The sequence below is a fragment of the Trichechus manatus genome, unplaced genomic scaffold, assembly GCF_000243295.1.
Source record: "Trichechus manatus latirostris isolate Lorelei unplaced genomic scaffold, TriManLat1.0 scaffold00057, whole genome shotgun sequence".
Taxonomy (NCBI): Eukaryota; Metazoa; Chordata; class Mammalia; order Sirenia; family Trichechidae; genus Trichechus; species Trichechus manatus.
The window spans coordinates 11,048,865-11,073,315 of record NW_004443993.1 but is presented as its reverse complement, the minus strand read 5'-3'; the positions used below and the strand labels follow the sequence as shown (position 1 = coordinate 11,073,315).

Here is a 24,451-nt window from a genome sequence, read left to right as displayed (position 1 = left end):
GGCCAGGGTCAGGGAGGTACAGGGTGGCCAGGCGGCCCGGCACACCCCACCGCTGCTCCCCTCTGGGAATGGACAGTTGGGAAGCCTTGACGATTCAGGGCTGGGAGAGTCCTCTACGAGGGGTCGGATACAAAGCCAGGCCTGCGGTTGAAGGGCAGTAAGATCTTCCACTGCGAGGAAATCGAGATGGATGCCCCAAGCAACCCGGCTGCCACACCAAAAAGGGGAGGCGAAACGCTTGAAAATACCATGGAAAACATGGTCTGATCACCCAGTGCCCATCAACAGATGAATGAATGAACACAACGTAGTCCATCCATACAATGGAATACTACTCAGCCATAAACAGGAATGAAGCAATGATACACGGACAACATGGATGAACCTTGCACGCATTATGCTGAGTGAAAAAATTCAGGCACAAAAGGCCACATATTGTGTGATTCCACTGATACGAAGTGTCCAAAACAGGCAAATCCATGAAGACGGCAAGTGGATTAGTGGTTGCCTAGGGCTTGGAAGGAAGGGGGAATGGGGAGTGACCGCTGACGGGTATGGGGTTTCTTTTGAGGGTGATGAAAATGTTCTGGAATTAGATAGTGGTGATATCTAATTATCTATATTAGATAGTAGATACTGCACAATCTTGTGAAAATAATAAAAACCATTCACTTGTACACTTTCAACAGGTGAACTGTATGGCACGTGAATTATATCTCAATAAGGCTGTTATAAAACCATCACCCAAGACCCCCACGGCTGACTACAACGGTCCCATGGACTCTAACTCGACCTTCCTCCTGTCATCTGACTAAAGCTAAGCCTCAACCTTCTCTCTACACCATCTCCGAACACGGCCAGTGTCCCAGCCTGACCATCTCTAGGGTCAGGGAGCGCCTCCTCATGAGATGTCTACTCTAAGTGCCAGAAGGGTCTCCAGGGGCCTAGCTGTCCCCCCAGTGGCCCGTCTCTCCCACACCGTGCTTTCTGTGGGAGCGAGTGTTGGGGTCAAACCCAATGAGCCACCTGAGGAAATTCCAAATCAAAGCTGGCAGGATTTCCTTTGGTTTTAAAGCTTGGCCTTAATGGGGCACAATGTTAACGGCAGAACCTAGGTGGTGGGTGTCAGTGTGTTTACTGGGCAAATCTCTCAACCTCTCTGTCAGTTTGAACGTTTTCATGACAAAATGTGGGAACACCAGCCAACCACAGGCTTGGCCCGGAAGCTCATTTCTGGATCCTTCCAGCTGGCAGCAACAGGTGCAGCTGCCCTGCACATAATGGCCTTGGGGCGCTGCTTCCAGCTCTGTCTCCAGCAATCCCAGGACCGTCTGAGGACTGCTGACCACACCAGCTCTACCCGGGGACAGGTGGTGCTCAGAGGAGCCAGGGGAGGTCACCACCCGCCCAGAGCAGAGGTCCCAGACTCAGGCCGTACCACTGATGGGGCGTCCAGGGGGCCGTGGCCGCGGCGAGATGCTGTGGGGCTCTCCCTCGGCCCCATCGACCACGGGCCGGCCGAAGATGGCCTCCAGCTCCTTGGCATCCGGCGGGGGGATGGGGTACCTTCCGATGGACAGCTCCACCAGTGACAAGCCCATGCTCCAGATGTCCGACTGCACAGAGTAGTGGGTGCCTTGCAAGCGCTCCGGCTGCCGGGCAAGACAAAGAGAAACGTTGGGGGAAGAGGAGCTGGCGCCTGGAGCCACTGAGTGGCAGGCTGGTGTGCGCGGGGTCAGAGGGGCACTTCCGTCACTCCCTCCCCCAGCCGCCCCTCCTCCCCCCACTGTGAAAGAAGGCAAGCAATTCTGGCTCCTCCCCTGGCCCCCAGTGCGTGATGAGACTTTAGGATGTAGGTGCTTCAAACTGATGCTAACAGTGGCTGCTCTGAGGCCTGTGATTCTTAGTGCTATGGCACGGACGACGGGCCCCCCAACAGTCAAGGGACCACCTCCTTGCTCCCATCTGGAGACTAACTTCTCAGAACTAGCTTATAGGATCAACTCAGCGGGCTCCTGGTCACCCAACAGAAAACCAAAACCAGCTGCCGTTGTGTCGACCCCTACTCATAGAGGCCCCGTGTGTGACAGAGTAAAACTGTGCTCCACAGGGTTTTTAATGGCTGAGTTTGCTGAAGTACATCAGCAGGCTTTTCTCCCGAGGCATCTCTGGGTGGACTTGAACCTCCAACCTTCGGTTAGCAGCTGAATATGTTAACGTTTGCGCCGACCAGCGACCCTGGTCACTCGGATTTCTAAAGTATGGGAGAAAGAACCAACTTCTTGGTTCCAAAATTAACTGTTGCTGTTGTCAGGCACCGTCAAGTCGATTTCGACTCACAGCGACCCCATGTGGCAGAGCAGAACTGCCCCACTGGGTTTTCTAAGCTGTAACCTTTATGGGGGCTGATCGCCATGTCTTTCTCCTGTGGCTCAAATGGGGCACAATGTTAACGGCAGAACCTAGGTGGTGGGCGTCAGTGTGTTTACTGGGCAAATCTCTCAACCTCTCTGTCAGTTTGAACTGCTGGGTGGGTTCAAACCGCCAACCTCTCGGTTAGCAGCCGAGCACTTAACTGTTGTGCCACCAGGGCTCCTTCCATAATTAACTCACTCCCCCTAATGACTGCCAGCAGAAAGGAAGCGAGCTGGCCTCTCCAGAGAGCCAGAACCCTAAGTGAGAACATGATGGACGCCAGAACTCGGACAGGACGGAGAGAGCTGGCAGGAGTAGAGAATTGGTCACCAGCAAGCATGGGGTTTGCAAGGAGCTTACTGGGAACGACAGAGAGCTGGCTGCAAGGGTGGTGAGGGGTACAGAAAATGACACACCTCCTGCCAGAGAAACGTACCGACATGTAGGAGCGCGTTCCCACAAAGGAGTTGGCCATGGAGTCAATGAGCTGCCCGCTCACCCCAAAGTCACAGAGCTTGATCTCCCCTCTGGAGTTGACCAGGATGTTGGAAGGCTTCACATCTGGGAAGAGCAGGCTGCCGATGAGCACCCGGGAGGAGCTGGCCACGGGCAAGCGCTGAGGGAAATGTGCGGGCCCCATCCACCTGCCCGCCCGCTTACAGGCCCCAGCCGGTTGGGGAGGGTGTCCGCCATCTGATCCCCTTACCTCGGTGCATGATCTGGTGCTTCTCTCGGAGGTATGCCAAGCCCCGGAGAACCTGAGCGGGAGCCAGGGGTCAGTGGACAAGGCCACAGGCCGGGCCTGGGGAGCCGCGGCGTCTGGGACAAGTTAGCAGACCGGCGCTCACACGGAGTGCGACTCTTGGGGGGGATGAGTGGGAACAGTGGGCAGCTGATGAGACCAACAGAGGTACCCACGTGCCAGGCACAGTCCCAAGGGCCTGACGCACAGAGTCGGTGGTCATTATTTGGGAGGTCCGTGTTTGTGAATCCGCCTACTTGCTAAGAGGTATCTGTAACCCCAAAATTGAGGCTGGTAGGGCTTTCAAGGACGTTTACAGACACGCACACGCACAGAGTGGGGAAATCTGAGTCGCTGGTGTGCTGTGGTTGAGTGAGGCTGGTTCGGTGTTCGTGGGGACTTTACAGGATGTAACTACAACGGATAACAAGAACAGACTGTGTACACGTCGTTAGCTGCTGTCATGTCTGCCCTGACAAGCGACCCCAGGCCTTTCTCCCTAGTCCCTCTTAGTCTGGAAGCTCTGCTGAAACCTGTTCGACAGCCTAGCAACACGCAAGCCCCCAGTGACAGACTGGTGGTGGCTGTGCGTGAGGTGCACTGGCGGGAGTTGAACCCAGGTCTGCCGTGCGGAAGGCAAGAGTTCCACCACCGCCTGCAGCTCTGTCTGCGTGTGATTCACGTATTCTCGCACAACCACCTCCTAGGAGACAGGTGCACTGGGCTTCCATTTTAAAGGGGAGAGGGCTGAGGCACACGAGTCTCCGACAGCTGCCACTGTCACAGTCAGGGAGGGCGGGGTGCTGGGCTCCGGGGGCGGCCCAATTTAGGGGCTGAGCGCTGAGCTCCACCAGACTGAAGGGTCTGAGGACCCATCCGTGGGTTGAAATGGTGACAGAAGGGACGGCCCTAATGGCGCCTTCCAGGGTTGAGACGCCGCAGGCCCGGCACCATACCAGCCACTGTGCCCCCATCACCTCGTCTGTGCCCACAGCTATGCCAGGCAGGTCAGGGTTATCCCCATTCACAGGCAAGGAAACAAGGGTTCGGAGAAGCAGCATCTTCCGCCCAGACCTCACTGCCGGCTGGGGGCCAGGAAAGCCACTGGCAAAGATGCGGTGCAGACACCCCGGGAGGGCGCCTCTGGCTCCACCTTGTTCCCTGGAACCCCAAGTGCATTTTCTGACAGCCAGGGGGTGTGTCGTCAGAGGTCACGGTGGCCCTGCACCCCCGTCCCAGATTTTCCCTTCAACCACCTTCTCAAGCTCCTTCCCCACACACCTCTGCCGGCACCCCATCCGCAGGGCCCCGGCTGTGGCGCAGGCAGGAACGTTTGTCACCAGGCGATGGGGAGGGGCTGCTAGACCGGCTGCCCCCATCTGCCCAGGGCTGCTCCACGGCCCCCCGTGAGGGCCAGGACAGCGTGTGGGGCCGGAATCTCAAGACCTAGCGTCTTCACTCAACAGATGGGGAACTCAAGGACCCAAAAGGGGACGCCCCTAACTCCGAGTCTCGCCGTAGTGGGAGGTGGGGACAGCAGCCCCTATGAGGTGGGCTTCGCACTGCTCTGGCACCCCGGCCGCGTGAAGGGGATGGGGGAAGAACGGATCCGTGCAGAGCCGGGGTGAGGCACAGGGGCCAGGCGCCACAGCAGCCAGCAGGGCACACGGGTCGGTGGACGACGCGCACTTACCGCAATGCTGACCTTCCCCAGGATCTCTTCCGGAATCCTCCTGGCTTCTTTCAGCACCTGGTCCAGGGAGCCTCCGTCCTAGGTGGCCCACAGAAAAGAGAAAGCAAACCATTCTGAGCCGCCTGCCCGCCCTCAGGGCCCGGCGGGGAAGGGAAGGCCGTGCGGCCTGTTCTCCGTGAGGTGCTGTGACACTTCCTCCACAGTCAGGCCCGGCCACTGCTCCCCGGGGCCACCAGGAAATGGGAAGGGAAGAGAGCCCACGGCGCCAGTGCTGTCCCCACGCGCTGCGTCTCTCCCCGGAACAGGCTGTCCTGCCGGGGCTGTGACTCAGCTTCCTGACACTGGCCCGGGGTGGCAGGCGGGGCCCTGGGCCATGGTTATCGCCCAGGCCCCGGCAGTGCTCCCCAAAGCCCCCGGCCTGCTCTGTCTGGGCCACACAGAAACTTCCGGGCTGGGGATCAGAGTGATTACAAACGCCCTGGACGTGAGAGCCCGGCCAGCTCCGTGGGCCCGTGTGGACCCCCAGAAGGGAGCTGTGAGGCCTCAGCGGGCAGGCGAGTGTGAGCAAGGGGAGGGGGCACGGAGGCGGCCTGCTCACCCAGAACCTCCACGGTTTCCTTGCTCACGACCGTGGTGACCTGACTTCTCTGTACCTGGCAGGGGCGGGCCCGCGCCTCCCGGTAGCAAAGGGCAGGAAGACGAGGACCTAACGCCCGAGGGGCTTGTGCACAGCAGGCGGGCGTGAGCCCTTCAGCCCTGCCTGTGGTCTTCTAGTCTAGTCCCCATGCATGGCACAGGGACATCCCGTGAAGACACCGAGACGAGTTGCCCCACTTGACTTCCCAGCCCACCCTGGGTGTGGCTCCAAACACAGGTAGTGGCCGCCCCAGTCTCAGGGGCCTTGTCAGAGGCAGGGCTTTCTGGACACGTTCCCACAACGCCGACGGGTGCCACGCCAAGCCCTGACAGCAGTCAGACACGCGACACAGGTCTCCTCAGCCGCCCCTCTCTGTCTTGGGCACTTCTGCCTCAGCTGAGCTCCCAAGAAAGGCCGTGGGGGTCGCTACAACACCCAGCACTCGGAAGGGGCAGGAAACCATGAGGCACAAGGCCCACCAGGTCAGGTGTGCTGGGGCAGGGCACCAAGGAGTAACTGACAGGACAGGGTGGCCCGGCTCCAGTGAGCCCGGGTAGCCGGCACCCTGTCCAGCCCCACTGGCGAGACTGGAAGCCCCTGGACTCTTCTCTTCTTTGTTTTAGCAACCAATCTTAAAAGAATTCAGGAAAAAAATGTGTTTTGCACTGTGACCCCCGCTCCCTGAACCAGCTCCCTTCATTGTGACACTGCCTGGAGTTGCAGTGAGTATCCGCTGAGTGAGGACACTCACGGAGAACAGTCCCTGGCCCCGCACAAGGAGCCTCCCGGTGCCCGGGGAGCAGCCCTCACAGGCAGACGGAGGTGACTGCTCTGCAGCGGGCTCTCCCCCTTAGCACTGTTGACATGGGGCCGGGTCATCCTCCGGGGTGGGGCCGTCCTGTGCACTGTAAGGTGCTGAGCAGCACCCCTGGCCTCCACCGATTCAACGCCAGTAGCACACCCCCTTCCCAGTCGTGACAACCACAAACGCCCACAGACATCACCTGCGTCCCCAGAGGGCAGAATGACCCAGGTGAGAACCCCTGGGTTAGGGGATTCCACTGACCTCCCCCAGAGACTCTGCATCCCGTAATCATCTGACCTACTGACGTCCTAGGACGCTGCCCACATTTAAACCACTGAGTAGAGAGAAGAGAGGAGAGAAATCACAGGAGCTGGTGGGGGAGGTCCCCCTGGTTTACACCATCAGACCCATTGGGGTATATTCTGGTGGACGGTGTGAGCAAGGACTGAACTCAATTTTTTCCAAATAATTAATGCAGGGTCTCTCCCCCTCAGCACTGCTGACATGGGGCTGGGTCATCCTCTGGGGAGGGGCCGTCCTGTGCACTGTAGGATGCTGACCAGCACCCCTGGCCTCCACCCACTCCATGCCAGCAGCACCTCCCTAGATATGACAACCACAAATGTCCCCAGACATCTGCAGTGTCCCCTGGGGGCAGAATCGCCCCTCACTGAGCCCCACTGCTCTATGGCTGAGACCAGAGTCACGCAGGTAAGTCAGTATCCTGCCCGGGTCATGTCACCAACACACTGTACAGGAGCTCCTGGAACTCAGCCTTTCTGACCCCAAACTTGGCTCCTCACGTGACACCACACACTGCTGTCGGTCTGTTATTTTTATGCTCGTGATGCATTTTTATTAAGCAGATCGCACGTGAATTCATTTTTATTATACAGAATTCAAGTGCAGATGAATAACCCTCTGGCCCCCCAGCAACTCCACTTCCCTGGACTCTGCTGGACTGAGGTGTGCCTTATGTTCTTCCAGATCTTTCCACATGCCTTTACAGACACATCCGCGTGCAGAGAAAGAGACTTAAGAAGTATACAAACGGGCTCAGACTGAGTGTTTTCTGCAACTTGCCTTTGTCCGCACTTGATGATGTCTCCTGGAGACGTCCCCTTACAGGACAAGCGTGATGTTTTCATTGTACTGCTGTGGAGCGACCCAGGATCATTCTGGAATCACCCTCACTGATGGACGCGTCCGATTTTTCACCATTGTAGAGTGAGGGAGTGCCCTCTTCAACAGATCTGACCCGAGAAATGCCAAGAGCTGCCTGGCAATGTCGGAAGCTCCCGGCAGCCCACTTTTACCTCATACCACCCCACTGTCCGCACCCTGAGTTTTTCCAGTAACACGTTCAGGCCAGACCTGTGTTCTGAAGCCCCAGTCGTCAACCTGTGCTAGCCAGCCCCGCGGTTTAACTCCTATGCTGAAGCTATGCTGCTAACTGCTAATTAGGGGTCTTCCCTAGCTGGTACAAACCATGAACATGCTTGGCTGCTGACAAAAGGTTTGAGGTTCAAGTCCACCCAGAGGTGCCTCGGAAGAAAAGCCTGGCGATCAACTTCCAAAAACTCAGTCACCGAAGACCGTGTGGAGCACAGTTCTCCTCTGACACGTGGGGTTGCCATCGGTCAAAGTCAACCTGAAGACAACTGGTCTGGGTTTCTCATGGTTCTCCTCCTCAAATGATTAATGTTACTTTGTTCTCACTGTTTAAAGTAAATCATGCCTCCCCCACCTGGAATGTTCCATGCGTGAAGCCTCATCCCATACTTCAGGATCAACGGCCTCCAACTTTTTTTGATCACAAACCCTGATGGTAGATAACGTGGGAGCGTAGACCATACCTGAGTGTACTTTCTGTATGCGTCATACGCCTGTTCTACTGTCCTCATATAAACACGAACTAAAAACTAGAAACAGGGACGTCTAGAGGATGTGTACAGTGAACAGGTCCCTAACTGAGAGGTTGGCGGGTCCGACCCACCCAGTGCCACCACAGAAGAAAGGCCTGGCGATCTGCTTCCTTAAAGATGACCGCCTACGGAGAAGCTCTATTCTGTCACACGTGGGTCGCCATGAGTCGGCATCCACTCAACGGCAATGGGTTTGGTGTGGTTTCTTGGTGTTGTGAACACACACAGAAGTGACAATTCTCCTCCTGTGTCCTGGGGCTCGGTTCTCGGCCCTGTCGGGCTGCACAGCTGGTCTGCAAACCACCGCTTTAAACTCCCTAAGAACAGAGGCGGGGAGCGGGCCAGGTGGAGTTGCTCCCCTTTCTCTGCATGGGGAAGAGGAGGAGCCCTTGAGGGCTGAGTCTGATCCCGTGAATGGAGATGAGTCACTGTGCAGGGGCACGGGCAGAGCTTCTGAGCAGAGCGTCTCTGCCGTGAACTGGGAGGAGGGAGGGTGTCAGAGGTGACAGGTGGCCGCCTCCAACAGGAGCAGCACTCTGCGGACCACAAAGCACTTCCACGTCCTTTCTTCTCCCTTTGATTTCTGTCTGCATGATCACCTCGAGAGGAAGGTGGGCGGACAGGGTTCCCCTATCCCAGCTGACAAATGAGGCCCCAGCAAACGTAGGGCCTGGCTTGGGACCTCCCAGCTAAGCCAGGGCCAGGCAGGAAGGGGAGACGCGCCTTCTCACACCCACACAGGGCTCTCTTGCACCAGGCCGCCTGCTTGTGGGGTAGTTCTTGCGGCACGCTTGCTCAAATTCATTTCCTGCCTCCGTTACAAAATTGTTCAAGGTGACAGTGGGTTTTCAAGGCGTAACCGACGTGCCAAAAGCCGCACTGCCTCCTGGCGTTGCAGGGGTGTCAGTGGGCCTGGGTCCCTCCAAGAGATGGGCAGCAGGAAGCACCACACCTGATGAATTCGGCTCCACACGGGGTCGCGGCATTTCCTCCCGGGACCTTCAGCCCTGACCACTTCTGCTTTCGTTATGCTCCATCCCACCCACTTCTGCACTTCAAAACCAGAGTTTCTTAACTAGGGGGCACCTCAGAATCAACCGGGGTGTTTTAAAAACAGACAATGCCTGTGCCCCATGCTGGACATGCTAATCCCACAGGTCTGAGCTGGGATGTGGGTGTGGGTGCCTTCTAGAAAGTTCCTCAGACTGCTACCGTTTTGTTGTTGTGGCTGTTAGCTGCTGTCAAGTCAAGCTTGCCCGCCTGACTCATGGCAACCCCAAGCATACCCAGACAAAATACTGCCCGGTCTGTAGGGATTGGCTGCAGCTCGGACCACTGTGATCCATGGGGTTTTCACCGGTTGATGTTCAGAAGTTGATCGCCAGGCCTTTCTTCCTAGTCCCTATTAGTCTGGAAGCTCTGTTGGAACCTGTTCAGCATCACAGCAACACGCAAGCTTCCACTGACAGATGGAGGCTGTGCACGAGGCACACCGGCCGGGAACTGAAGCTGGGTCTCCTGCTCTCCTGCACGGAAGGCAAGAATTCTACCACTGAGCCGCCACTGCTTCATACAGTTTCCTCAGAGAGTGGAAATATCAGTAACGCTTTTAACTGCATGTATTCTTGGACTGGACCTTTCTACTTCTAGAACCTTCTATAGAAACTGGAACCAACCTACATGTCTACCAACAGGGGAGTGTCTAATCAATGATCGGACAGATGTGTGTGCCCACAGTGCAATGCCATATGGTGGGTAAAAAGACGCCACCAGCTCTCTAAGGAGCCCTGGTGATGCGACAGTTGAGCACTCAGCTGCTAACCGAAAGGCGGCAGTTCACACCCACCCAGCGGCTCTGTGGAAGAAGGGCCCGATAAACCACTTCCATAGAGATTACCGTCTAGGAAACCCTACGGGCCGCTCTACTCTGTCACACGGAGCCGCTATGAGTTGGAATCAACTCGATGGCACCCAACAAGCAAGCTCTTTATAGGCTGACAGGGAATGCCTTTTGTGATATACCAAGTGAAAAAGCAAAGAACTAGAGTTTAAAACTGAAAGAATCTATACGCATCTAAGCTTATAGACAGGCAGCGACTATCTCCAGAAGGATCCTCTTTGAAACAGGCTTTTTCAAAAAAGCCTGCTCTTGCCTCCGAGGACGGGGACCCTTTGCACTGGGTACCCTTTTGTCCTACATGAATTTTAAACCCTGTACTCATATAGTGAATCACGAGCGAAAAGCTGTTCCAGGACTTCAAATCCTTCTTGGAAGCTAGACTCACTGGACACGCTGAGACTGGAAGACACCCCAATCTATTGCTTGGAAACAGCTTTGAAGCCTTGAACCACCAACCATCCCATAAAGTCGTCTTCAAACTCAACCACAGTTTAGCTCATTTTATAGAGAACGTTCTCCTCGAGCACTGTCATCTTTTAAAGAATGACCTAGATGAGACTGAACGAACAACGGTAACTGAAGCACAGACGGGAACTCTAAGGGGCAGAGTCCGAGCTAACAGTGGTGAAAACAGGGGCAGAGACAGGGAGATTGGTGACACGATGTGAAGAATGAGCTGGACACGCAGAAAATGTCCAACGGGAGTGTGTTTTGTTGAGAATGTTTTCATCAAAAATTAATAATTAAAAAGTATAAAAAAGAAAATCTATCCCGGTAGCCCCGGGGAGGGAGCCCCGCACCCGGCGCACTCACCATGTGTTCCATGCAGATGCTGATCTCCCCGTCGCTGTAGAAGGCCCCGTAGAAGCCCACGATGTACGGAGAGTTGCACTCGTGCAGGACCTGCAGCTCCCGGATGATCTGGTTCCGGATGGCTGGCTTGATCTCCAGGTGAATCAACTGCAAGGGGAGAGAGAGGGTGCGAGGCCGTGAGGTGAGGGGCCAAAGGAAAGAAGGACACTGGTCTTTGCCCTTGAGGTGCTCACAACAGCATTCAACATCAACTGAGCAGCCCAGCAATTCCGCTCCTGGGTCTATGCCCCAAAGACCTGAAAGCAAGAGACTCAAATAGATACGTGGACAGCAACGTTCACTGCAGCACTATCCACAAGAGCCAAAAGGTGGAAACAACCCAAGTGTCCATCAACAGATGACAGATAAACACAGTGTGGCCCCCATCCACACAATGGAATATTATTCAGCCAGAAAAAGGAATGAAGTCCTGATAGACGCTACAACATGGGTGAACCTTGAAAACGTGAGCGAAATGAAAGAAACCAGACACAAAGGCCCACACGGTACAGGATTCCATCTATGAAATGCTCAAAACAGGCAAATCCAGAGACAGAAATAGAAGTGGCAGCCCAGGCTGGGGGGAGGGGCGACAGAGAGTGACTACTGATAGATGTGTGGTTTCTCTTTGGGGTGATGGAAATGTTCGAAAACGGACTGTGGTGAGGGCTGCTTGATTCTAGGAAGAGACTACGAGCCACTGAATTGTACATTTTAAAAGGGTGAACTGCATGGTATGTGAATTCGATCTCAATAAAGCCGTTAAAAAAAATCAAGTGAGCAAACATTTTTCATTTCCTCCTAGTGGGAGCGGTTAACAGGATTTTTTTTTTTTTTCACTGAACTACAGTTTTACAGTTTACACTACTTTTACTCCATGCCGTCTGTCACTGTGGTGTACTGTGGTGGCTGCGTGTTGCTGAGATGCTGGAAGCTAAGCCACCCATATTTCAAATACCAGCAGGGTCACTCAAGGTGGACAGGTTTCAGCGGAGCTTCTAGACTAACACAGGCTAGGAAGAAAGGCCTGGTGTTCTACTTCTGAACATCAGTTAATGAAAACCCAATGGATCTCGACAGAACACTGACCGAGATAGTGCTGGAAGATGAGCCCCCTAGGCTGGATGGCACTCAGAATACACAGTGGCCACAACCATGGACTTGAGCAGGCCAGCGATCATGAAGACGGCGCAGGACTGAGGGCGTTTCGTTCTGTTGTACACTGGGTTGCCGTGGGTCAGGCTGACTCGATGGCAACTAACAATACTGCACAAAGTGCCAGCCTCTCTCCCTGGGCGCAGGCCACAGGATGCCCCTTCATCAGCCAGGGGTGGGTTTACACAAAGCGCCCTCCCACCTGCAGGCTAGAGACACCACCCGACAGATGTCACCCTAGGATCCCAACTCTCCTTCCACCGCAGCTGTATTTGGCAGAGGAAACTGTCACGGAATCCATCACAGCAACATTTCAAGGTAGGAAAGCAAAGAATCATGGGAGAGATGCAGAAAAGACATCTGGTAAAATGCCAGAAGCAATCCTCAGCAAAAAAACCCTGAGTGAACCAAGAACCCGCAGCACCCCGGGAAAGGGCCTGGGGCCACCGCGGTTGTTGGTATCGTCAGCTGCCATCCAGTCGGCTCCCGCTCACAACAGAACGAAACGTCGCCCAGTCCTGCGCCATCTTCACGGCTGCTGGTTGGCTCCAGTCTTGTGGTTGTGACCACTGTGTATTTCTAGTGTCTTCCAATTAGGGGGCTCACCTTCCAGCACTGTATCGGACAATGGTCTGTTGTGATCTATAGGGTTTTCATTGCTTGACTGATATCCAGAAGTTGATCACCAGGCCTTTCTTCCTAATCTGTCTTGGTCTGGAAGCTGAAACATGTCCACCATATGTGATTATGCTGGATTTGAAATCCCGGTGGCAGAGCTTCCAGCATCACAGCAACATACAAACCACCACGGTCCGACACTCTGACAGACAGGTTGGGGAGCCATCTCAGAAAGACAAGGAAAAGAGGCAATTTTCACACAGCTGTCAGAGAGGACGCGCCAGAACCCATCAGCAAGTCAACAGATGTTTGCATCAGGCACTGATGACACGCCAGGCCAGTGAGAAGGGAACCAGATGACGAAGCCGGTCCCACCATGGTGGGAAGGGAGGGGACAGGTAAGAGAAAACGTACAGTCAGCACGGCGAGGAGATGCTGTCAGTGAGGCAAGTTACAGAGCACGGCTCCGCAAGGCCAGGGAAGGCCGGCGAGAAGGTGACATTCAGGCTGGGCCTCCGAGGAAGGGTAGGAGCCTGCCAAATGGACGGGGGTGGGCGTTCTGGTGGCGGGGAACAAAGACCTGCCTGTTCAAGGGCATGCGGCATGGGGAAGTATGTGCTGCGTGCAGGGCAGTGGAAGGCTGGGCGTGGGGGGACGTGGGCAGGGTGCTACCTGCTCAGCAGGCTGGTGCCACTGACTCGGGTGACCTTGAGAACTCTGACCGGAGCCAGCGCCCCGGCCTTTCCCCAGGCAGAGCCTCGCCCGCCCTGACCCCCGCCTGACAGCCACACCCGGCAGGAACCTACGGGAAGCCCAGGATGCTGGTTCCTCCCGCAGGAAGGCACCTGTGAAGTAATGAGAAAGGCGCACACGCCCGCTCTGGAAGGGCGAGCTGCTGGGGCTGGCTCCGATTCTGTAATGAGGCAGGGCACGCGGGAGGAGCGTTCTGAAAGGTGAGAAGGCGCGGGATGCTGAGGGTGAGGGGCAGGAGGGTGAGGGTGAGGAAACCCCGCTGGAGCCACGTGGGTGATCTTAACCCTTCTAGTTGCCTCGGAAAGGAAAGGCGAGACGCTGAAATGCTATTCCTCGTACAGTTTAACTCAACAGATCAAAAAGTTAACACTTCAACTTGACGGCAATATGAAGTTGCTAATGGGATACTTTCATACCAAGCCTTCAAAACCAAGTGTGTATTTTACATACTTTGTTGTTAACTGTTGTGGAGTCGGCTCTGACTCATGGTGACCCTGTGTACAACTGAACGAAACGCTGCCTGGTCCTGCACCATCTTCACAATTATTGGTTTGCTCAAGTCCACCGCTGTGGCCACTGTGCACTCGGAGTGCCTGCTAACCTAGGGGCACGGTATTCTGCTGGGATCCATGGGGTTTTCATTGGCTGGTTTTCAGAAGTCAATCCCCAGGCCTTTCTTCCTAGTCTGCCTTCGTCTGGAAGCTCCACCGAAACCTGTCCACCATGGGTGGCCTTGCTGGTATTTGACATACTGGTGGCGTACCTTCCAGCATCAAAGCAGCAGGCAAGGCGCCACAGTCTGACACACTGACAGGATGGGGGGTGGCTTTTGCACACACACCTCTCAATTCAGACTGCTCACACTTCCAATGCTCAGTAGCCCCATGGAGCCAGGGGCTGCCCTACTGGCAAGGGCAGCTGCAGACCCAGAACTTTGAAGGAGCCACAGATGGCCGCAGGACCTTGGTTTTAATGTGACACTCGTGGAGCCCCTGGGTGGTGCCAACGGTGAGCCTGCTTGGCTGCTGACCAAAAGGCTGGAGGTCTGAGGCCACCCAGAGGCACCTCGGAAGCCCTGGGCAGCTACTTCCGAAAACTCCCCCGCTGAGAACCCAGTGGAGCCCGATTCCACTCACACACACGAGGTCGCCATGAGTTGGGGCTGACTCGATGGCAATGGGTCTGGTTATCTCCGTGGCTTACAAACCCAGCTTTCCAGATTGACGGGAAGGCACAGGTGCGGTGTGCAGAGGAGGGGCGAGGGAGAAGCGCCAAGGGAGGGGAAGGTTCGTTCTTGAGCACCTGTGCACCCTGACAACAGCCTGCAGGACTGGCCCATTTCACCCACGAGCAGGTTCCAGTTTGCGAAAATTAAGGAACACTCCCAGTGGCACCTGGCTGGTACATGGTAGAGTCAGCATCAGAGCTGGTCGCCTGGAACACCACCGTCCATGCTCTTCCCCGTCCCCCCCACCCCCCACCCAGGCTGTGTGGGTTCTGAGAAAACAAAATCAGCATCAGAGCTCACACCAAACATCACACACGTCCAAGAGCTGAAGGTGGTGTCTACTGCAGAAGGGGCTCTGAGCCTGGAATGGGGCACAGGGTGGGTGTTACGGATTGAATCGTCTCCCAAAAATAAGTGTCAACTTGGCTAGGCCACGGTTCCCAGTATTATGTAATTACCTTCTATCGTGTAAGCTGATGTAATTATCCTCCATTCTGTGATCCGATGCAATTATCCTATGTGTTGTAAATCCTAACCTCTACCATGTTAATGAAGCAAGATACAATCTACAGGATTACGCTGTATCTTGCCTGAGTCAATCTCTTTGGAGATACAGAAGAGATTAAACAAGTAAGCAGAGATCAAGGGACCTGACCACCACCAAGAAAGAAGAGTCAGGAGTGGAGAGCATCGTTTGGACCTGGAGTCCATGCATGAGAGCCTCCTAGACCTGGGGGAAGACACATGATATCTCCAAGGAATGCCAGGCCCTCAGATGTTGAAAAGAGACAAGGCTCTGCCCCCACAGCCTTCCCCAAGAGCTGGCGCCCTGAATTCGGACTTCTCACCTCCTGAACAGAGAGAGAATAAATTTCTGTTTATTAAAGGCACCTACTTGTGGTATTTCTGTTACAGCAGCCCGAGATAACTAAGACAGTGGGGGACGAACCAGAAGAGACAGAAAAGGCTTTACTGAGTGATAGCAAGATGCAGACGTGAAGTAGAAGACCAGGCAGCAAACTCCATCAAGGGCTGAGTCTGGAATGATCCAGGCAACATTTGAAAGCACAGATCCAGGATGGCGGCCACCGAACTGGGCATGGCGAGCAGAAATGAGCAGTGTGGCCCACACGGCATGTCGAAACATTCCGAGTCATTCAACAACGTTCAAAAATCGGGAGAGGTAGCCACCCTGAGCCTGCACCCAATGGTACCATCGGGTAATGCTGAACAGAGGGGCTCCTCCCAACGTGTAAATCTGCTGCCGAGTGCCAACCTGGTCTGCAGGGCTCTGGTGGGACCTCGACCAGCACTTGTGAGCAGTCCTCGACAAGGCGAGCCCACCTCATGGTTTTAACAGCTGCTGTCAAGTCTACCTTGAATCACGGAGACCCCATGTATGTCAGAGTAGAACTGTGCTCCATAGGGTTTGCAATGGCTGATGTTTTGGAAGTAACCGCCAGGCCTTTCTTCCAAGATGCCTCTGGGTGGACTCAAACTGCCCACATCTCAGTAGCAGCTGAGCACACTCATTGTTTGCACCACCCAGGGACTCGGTGCTCTACCACAATTGGTGAATGACTCCTCTACAGTAGCTGAAGGTAGGGAACCAGTCAGGAGAGGAGGCAGAAAGGAAGCGGAAATGGGTTTGACACGTGGCCCTGCCAGCTCGCTTCTACCACATCAGGTACTGAAGCTCCCAGAGACAGGCAGATCCGATGGGGTTCAGACCCAATTCAGCCACTAAGTCTTGCTAAGCCTCGATTTCCTCATCCGTAAAACGGAGCTGTCATTAGAGTTTATTTTTTGTCATTAGATTTAAATGAGAATATGCGTTAAGCTTTAGCACCAGCTTTGACCCAGGGTAATCACTTGAAAAGGAGGAGCCCTGGTGGCACAGTGGTTAAGTGCTCAGCTGCTAACTGAAAGGTCAGCAGTTCGGACCCACCAGCAGCTCCACAAGAGAAAGCCCTGGTGATCTGCTCCTGTAAAGATTACAGCCTAGGAAACCCTATGGGGCAGTTCAACTCTGTCACATGGGGTCACTATGAGTCGGAATCAACTTGACAGTGCCCAACAACACGGAACTGGTCCTGTTGTTTCCCTGCCACATCATCCTGGTTAGGATAACATCTACAACCAAAGGGACCAGAGGGATGCTGGCAATGGACGGTGCTGCCAGCCCACAGAGCAGGAGCTGTCTGGGCCTTCCAGAAGCTTCCCCCGCCAGTCCCCACACCTCTGGGCAGTCCACTTTGGAAATCTGATAAGCAAGTCTGTCCACAGGTTAAGTCCTCACACTTAGAATGCCTGGAATTCACCCCATCTTCCCTGGGGAAGTAAGAATCCCACCCAGCAGTGCAGCAGTGGGGAGGGATGGACTAAGGCCACTGTTTATTACCACCTTTTTTTTTTTAACTTCAAATCTTCCACCTGTGGAGTTAGCCAAATGCCATTCAGCTCTGTCAAGGGAAACAGGTCTTGCAGGTGAACCTGCATTCCAGATGGCCCAGAAGGCACCCCTGACCTCACAGCCTGGTGGGGGGCTCCTGGTCCCTCAGGGTGCTACAGCTCCAAAGTGCAAAGACAGTCAGACAGATAACCTTCCCACTCAATTTATTAACTGAATGCTTTTGAGCGCCCGCTCTGTTCTGACACTGTGCTAGGCATACAGTCACACACGTCAGCAAGACTACAGGACGGTGGGCTTCCAGGAAGAGGCGGCTTCTTATGTCTGAAAGGACACATTGTATGAGCTGAACCACTTGTAACTAGAAAGAGCTCCTGGGAACGTGTTTAGGAGCCAACCCAAAACCCAAACCCATTGCCGTCAAGTGGATTCTGACTCATAGCGACCCTACAGGACAGAGGAGAGCTGCCCCATAGGGTTTCCAAGGAGCGGCTGGTGGATTTGAACTGCCGACCTTCTGTTTAGCAGCAAAGCTCTTAACCACTGTGCCACCAGGGCTCTTGTGTTCAGGAGCCACTCATCCGAAATTTGGTGGCTCAGTGGTAGAATTCTTGCCTTCCATGCGGGACACCCAGGTTCAATTCCCAGCCAATGCACCTTACGATCCATGGGAAATAAAACCTGAGATGCCCCCGAACCAAAAAAAGAAAAGAGAAACCCACTGCTGTTGAGTTGATTCCGACACACGGTGACCCCATGCCTTACAGAGTAGAACTGTGCTTCATACAGTTTGCTTGGCTGTAATCTTTAAGAAAGCAGATTGCCAGGCCTTTCTTCTGCAGCATCACTGGGTAGGTTCATACTGCTGACCTCTCAATTGGTAGTCAAGCGCAAACCATCTGTACCACCAGGGACCACTGAGATCCCCACTATGCCCTGCCAATCATTTCAGCCTTTTGTTTTTTTTTTTTAACTTTTTATTTGGAAATAATGAAAAGAATCACAGGAAATTAAAAACACAGCACACGGAGTCTCGTGTACCCTTGATCCAGCTTCCCCCAATGATGAGGTCTCATGTTAATATCACAAAGAGCAATCAGACACCGGGACAGTTCCATGAACTAAACTACAGAACCGATTCACACACCCCCAGTTTTTTAGAGAATCTGAGTAAAACTGTGCTCCATACGGTTTTCAATGGCTGGGAGTTTGCCAGTAGACTGCCAGGCCTTTCTTCCAAGGCGCCTCTGGGTGGACTCAAACCTCCAACCTTTTGGCTAGCAGCTGAGCTGTTCGCTATTTGCACCACCCAGGGGCTCCCCTGCCACTTTAAACACCCACTCCTCACTTTCCAGGCTGTAATGAAGCTGCACATAGACGCCCCCTGGAAATCAGGGATCCCCAGGTCATCTGTGCCTTCCAGTGGAAGCCCTGTGCTTCATACCTAGAAGGTACTGGATTCACTCTGAGTCCGTGGCACGCTTGTGACTGGACTGGCCCAGGAGCGTCCCCTGGCCCCTCAGCCGACCCTGAGCAGTGCCTTGCTCTTGAACTCCCCTGCTGCTCTCAGAATCACGTTTGCCCTGCTGTTCGCCAGCCTCCAGGCAAATGCAGACCTGGGACTCCCGGTGCTGCTCTGGTTTTAAGGCAGCAGCCTGCAGCGCAGGGACAAAAACAGACGGTGTGCGCCTGCAGATGTCCAGAGGGAAGGCAGTGCTCAGAGGGGTGTGGAGAGCTCTCTGCAGCGCTGAATTCCACCACAAACCGAGCGCGTCCTTCCCCGTAAAGAGCCTCCAGGGGCTGCAGGGACCAACACAGACCCACTCAGGCAGGGAGCAGGTAGATTTCCGAGAAGGCAATTTTGGGAGCAACAGGATGGAGGGCTTCCAGGAAAAGGCAGCTTCCCCTGTTTGAAAGGATGCGACTGTACGAGCTGAACAATTTGTAACTGTGGAAATTGTTTAGGGAGTGTGCTTGGGAGCCACTCATCCCAAAACGGGTGGCTCAGTGGTAGAATCCTCTTCTTCCATGTAGGAGACCCAGGTTCGATTCCCGGCCAAAGCATCTCACGTACAGCCACCACCTGTCTGTCCGTGGAGGCTTTTGTGTTCCTATGATGCTGAATAGGTTTCAGTAAAGCTTCCAGACTAAGACGGACTAGGAAGAAAGGCCTGGCCATCAACTTCCAAAAATCAGGCAACGAAAACCCTGTGGATCACAACGGTCTGATCTGCAACTGATGATGGGGATGGTGCAGGATCGGGCAGGGACTTGTCTCATTGTGCTCGGGGTCGTCGTGAATCGGAGCCCTCCCGGCGGCAGCTAACAACAACGAACCCTAAAATGGTCACACCCTCGTCTTGTCAACTCCCTGCATCTCGCAGGGAACATTCTCCCACACACAGAGAGGGGGCTGAATTACAGCCTAGGAACCCAGACAATGAGACAGGTTTGGAACTTTCCAACATCTGCGCGTATGAAATCCTGAAGGGTGGTTTGGTTACTTGCCCACAGACCCCCCTCCGAGCCCCTGATCTGACCACCATGGCCAGCAGCAGGGCCATATCTCGGGTCTGCAACGCTCCCTGGGGTCGTGAAGGACCAGTGATGCTGGATCTAAAGGGGCTCGTGTCCCCGCCTTTCTTTCCAAAAACTCCCCTCGCTACCTCTCTCCAGCCAGCCCCCGAGTAGTCCAGAACACCTCTAGGGACCTCAGTTTCAAAGGGCCTCAAAGGCAGGAGTCAGCGAGCGAAGGGAGGTCCCAGCATTCTAACTAGAACCTTCAGGGCTGATAATCCATCACTGAGGAGATGGGCCTCCAAACACGGAGCCACTCGGAAAGCAGAGACCTGCAGCCTCTCAGACCTCTCGCCCGTGGCCGCCACGGTCACTCACCTTCCTTGCCATGATGAGGCCCGAGGGTCTGTGCTGCACTTTGGTGACCACCCCGCCGTTCCCGGCTCCCAGCTCAGAGATCCTCTCGAAGTCATCATCCTTGAGTTCACCGACCTTGGCCTTCTGGGTGAGGAAGGCCTCCAGACGCTTCTTCTGCTGCTCGTCTAGCTCTAGCTCCTCTAGCTTCTTCTGGAGGTCTACCAAGTTTGCTCTGCAGAGACCCCAAGGGCAAGGGTTAGCAGGGGAACGGGCGGGCACCCGAGAGATGACGCGACCCCGGCCCCGGTCGGTGGCGGGGAGGATGAATCAGACCTGGTTCTAGCACACGAAGGGCTTATGATCCAGCAGAAAAGAGATTCGTGTGCGTTCCACCCACAGACACACAGCCGACTGGACAGGGGGCTGAGGACACCACCCGCACCCCTGCTTACAAAGGTCAGGGGGAAGACCTGGGGACACTGAGGACTCGCTGCGGCTCCCTGGCCCTGGGCTAGGTGCTGGGCATGGCGGGGCACCAGTGCCTAGACCCAAGAGTCCCGTCGCCTGAGGCTAGCACTCCCAACTACAGCCAGAAGGAGATATGGGGACTGGGGAGACGACACAGGGGGCAGTGAGTGAGGGCCACCTGTCTTTCATGAGGACAGAGGAGTTAACTTGTTTCCAGCAGCCTCCGAGCAAAGGACTAGAGGCAAAGGGTCGAAGACAGAGCATGCCTCCTACACGCATCTAATTTATGTGAATTAAACGTGAGCGCCCAAGGGGGGAGAAGGCATAATTTAAGTCACGCAGGCAATTCTGGAACGTTCCGCTCACAGGGCACGCGCCTCCTATATCCCATACACGACAGTCAATGTTATGCGTTTTCACACACACTCATTCCTGAACCACGGTATCAAAAACAAACTGTGCATACTGCACTTTCTTGGGAGTTCTACTCTGATACACACGGGGCCACCGTGAATTGGGGTCCACAACTGGCTGGTTGTCACAGGCATAGACAGATGTTTAGCTCAACACGTGGACGAACTAACCTAGCGCTGTCCGAAAGATACACCATTTGGGTTCCGCGTGTAGTATGAAGACATAGTCGGAGAAGCAAAGCAGGTGGAATTAATTTTAATAATATACTTTATTTAACCCTACATGTCAAATACAGTATCTTTCCAACATGTTGTTGTATGCCATCGAGTCGATTCTGACTCATAGAGACCCCGAGTGACAGAGGAGGACTGCTCCATAGGGTTTCCTAGGCTGGAATCTTTACGGGAGCAGATCATCAGGTCCTTCTCCTGCGGAGCCACTGGGTGGATTTGAACCACCAACCTTTCGGTTAGCAGCAGGGCGCTTAGCCATTGCACCACCAGGGCTCCTTTTCAACACATAGGCAATACAAAAAATTAACGAATATTTACTGTACATCATTTGTTTTTTGTTCTAAATCTTTGTGATACAGAATATACCTTATACCCACAGCTCACCTAGATTTGAGACAAACCGCGTTTCAAGGGCACGGCCAGTGGCTGCTGAGCTTGACAGGGAAAGCTATAACCAAAATTCTCCAAAGGAGAAGGGGCTGCCTCCAGGGGGCTCAGTCAATTCCTGACGGTGTTTAAGGCCACGTGGGGGAGACGTCAGAGGAGATTCCAGCAGGGGTGAAGGGGTGGACTGGACGCTCCTTCCAATTCTGAAATTCTACCATCACTCCCTACGACTTAAAGGAGCAAAGGACCACACAGGCAGGGCTCTGAGGTGGCACTGTCACCTGAGCTGGTGCTGAAAGAACTTGCCAGAAGGCATGGGGCTAAGTGCCACTTCCTGAGCACTTACTGCATGCTTTACGAATACCATGGCAGGGAATCCTCCTGACCAGCCTGGAGGTGGGGTCTGGTAGTCCCAGCCCAGGCAGAGGAAACAGGCTCCTAGAGGTTAAGGAACTTGCCCAAAGTCACAGCTCGAGGAAGTGGCAGTGCCTGGAATCAAGCCCGTGCCCTCCTAATGGCCAAGCTCATGACCCCTGCTCATCTTGGTATCCCTGAGCCAGGACCAGGGGCCCAGTGGGTGCTCACGGAATGCCTGCTGAGTGAAGACAAGGAGGAAGATGTAATGAAGGGACCCTGATGGGCGGAAGGGCCAAGAAATGAGCGATTATGGCTGTGTTTCTTCAAGGACTACGCTGGACCATAGGGTTGAACAGGCAGCCTTTGAGCTCAGAATCCGGAAGGTCTCAGGACTGCCCTATGGCCCAGAAACACATCGTGGAGTCAGCCAATTAATCCAGTTTACATGTAATGGCAACTCAACTGTGGTTGTAAAAAACCCTCAAATTCCTCCTACTGGAGACCAGACTCACTGGACACACTGAGACTGGAGGGATCCCAAATCTACTGCCTGGAAACAACTTTTGAACTTTGAGCTGAAGCTATCCCACAAAGTCATCTTTAAACTAAACAGTTTGGCTCAACGAACAGAGAATGACTGTCTGGAGCTTTGCACCCTGCTGAAGAAGTACCTACATGAGACCAAAATGCCAGCAGGGACTCTGAAGCACAGATGAGAACTTTAAGGGGCAGAGTCCACGCAACGGTGGTGGAACAGGGGCAGAGACAGGGCGAACGGTGGCACTACGTGAAGAATGTCGCCACTGTCAATGAGCTGGACACAGAGAAACTGCTGACTGGGTGCAGGTTTTCTTGTGCATATTTCACTAAAAAAAAAAAAAATACTAATAACCTTGGAATTCCAACAGGGGGTTTCCTCTACTGGGGGAATTCTTGGAGGGATGGAAATCAGAAACCATAGAAGAGAAACAGAAAATATAGAAAGAGCTTGCTTGTAAAAAGAATAAGCAGGGGATTTTTAAAATAAGGAACATATCCCCATGTACAGCTCGGTGCTTGGAGGCGGTGAAAGAGACTCTGACATGCACATACCCACACCCACACCCACACCCTCACCACCCACACACCCCAAGGACTTTCCTCTTTGGTCTGTGCTGCAGAAGGCCAAGTCCCCTGAGAAGGAACGAAGCCACCAAGCAGGCCATTGAGCTATCACACCTTGTTCTCACCACAAGGCCCATCAAAGGCACCACAGCCAGGGCCTCCACATGGAGGACAAGAAAAGGGAGACCGTGGCCTGACAATTATGGGCCCCCGGACCCGCAAAGTCACTCCCCTCACCCTCACTTTTCATGTTTTTCCTCACACCGTAGGGTCCTGCCACGGCATACCCCTGGGATGCGCCTTTCTCCATGCTGTGCCCCAGCTTTCCAGAAGTCCCCCCAGTCCCTCTGTTCCCCTCGGTCACCCTGCACGTCCCTGGCCCCTCCAGACTATTCTAGTCCACTCCAGAATCTCTGCTCGCCAGCTTCCAGGGGTCCCAGTGGCCACCCCTCTACCTCTATCCTCAACCGCTCCCATTTCTCCCCCCGCCACCCCACCAAACCCCCTTCCTCAGCCCCTCACTCCTTTCTTTCTTCCCCAGACTCCCCAGTCTCTCCGCCTCCTCGGGCTCCTCCCGGCTCTCCCAGCCTCAGAGGATGCCACCCCACAACCCAGCAGGCTCCTCCACCCCGAGTCCTCTCAGGGACCCCCACTCCTACACCTCAGAGAACCCCCCAATCATGGCCCCTCAGGGACCCCTCCCCCTATGCCAACCCCTCAGATATCCTTCATCCTGACCCCCTGTAGGCCCCCAATCCTGACCCCTCAGGGAGCCTCTCATCTTAACCTCTCCCAGATCCCTTCTCCCTTCCCCGCACGGACCTCCTCACCCCTTTCCACCCCATCCTAGCCTCCAATTCCTTGTCCACCCTGTCCTCACTATTCAAGGCCCCCCAACCCCCGTCCTGGTACCACAGGAACTCCCTCATCCCATCCTTCCCCCCTCAAGACCTTCACCCCACACGAGTCCCACTATCTGGGGACTCCCCTCGCCTCATCCAGACACCAAGGGACCCCCAGTTCCCTCAACCCGTCCCCATCACTCAGGAAACCCCTGCCTCCTCCTCCATCCAAGGCCTCTCACCCCGATCTCACTAGTCAGGGACCCCTCACCCATCCCCACCCATCTTTATTCTGCAAGGACTACCCCATCCTGATCTAGCTACTCAGGGACCCCTCACTCCATCTTTTCCCCGCAGACCTCTCTTCACCACATCTTCTCTCCTCAGGGTCCCCTCATTCCGATCTCATTATTCAGGGACCACCCCCACCCCGTCTTCTCCCAGGAGGGACCCCCCTTCGCCCCGATCTCACTTCTCAGAGACCCCTCCCCCGTCCACCCTCCGTGCCCCCGCCGAACCCGGCCCACTCACTCGGAGGCGCCCTCGCTGGTGGGGGACGGGCCCTCGGCGATGGCGGTGTTGATGGTGAGCGCCGGCAGCACCGGCTTCCTCCGGGCCAGCATCGGGGCTCCGCGGGCC

The 24,451-nt window shown here is 54.8% G+C and overlaps 1 protein-coding gene across 1 annotated transcript in view; it reads right to left on the bottom strand.

Moving 5' to 3' along the window:
- The window catches only part of MAP2K2 (mitogen-activated protein kinase kinase 2), a 34,263-nt gene extending 9,818 nt beyond the window's left edge, over nt 1–24,445 (bottom strand). Inside the window, exons 1-7 of the mRNA XM_004378462.2 lie at nt 24,344–24,445; nt 20,029–20,239; nt 10,931–11,077; nt 4,851–4,928; nt 3,122–3,173; nt 2,852–2,976; nt 1,439–1,652 (exon numbers count right to left, since the gene is read on the bottom strand). Coding sequence (XP_004378519.1) covers nt 1,439–1,652; nt 2,852–2,976; nt 3,122–3,173; nt 4,851–4,928; nt 10,931–11,077; nt 20,029–20,239; nt 24,344–24,435 — 919 coding nt within the window. The 5' untranslated portion in view covers nt 24,436–24,445. The remainder of the gene's footprint in view (nt 1–1,438; nt 1,653–2,851; nt 2,977–3,121; nt 3,174–4,850; nt 4,929–10,930; nt 11,078–20,028; nt 20,240–24,343) is intronic.
- Nucleotides 24,446–24,451: the final 6 nt, after the last annotated feature.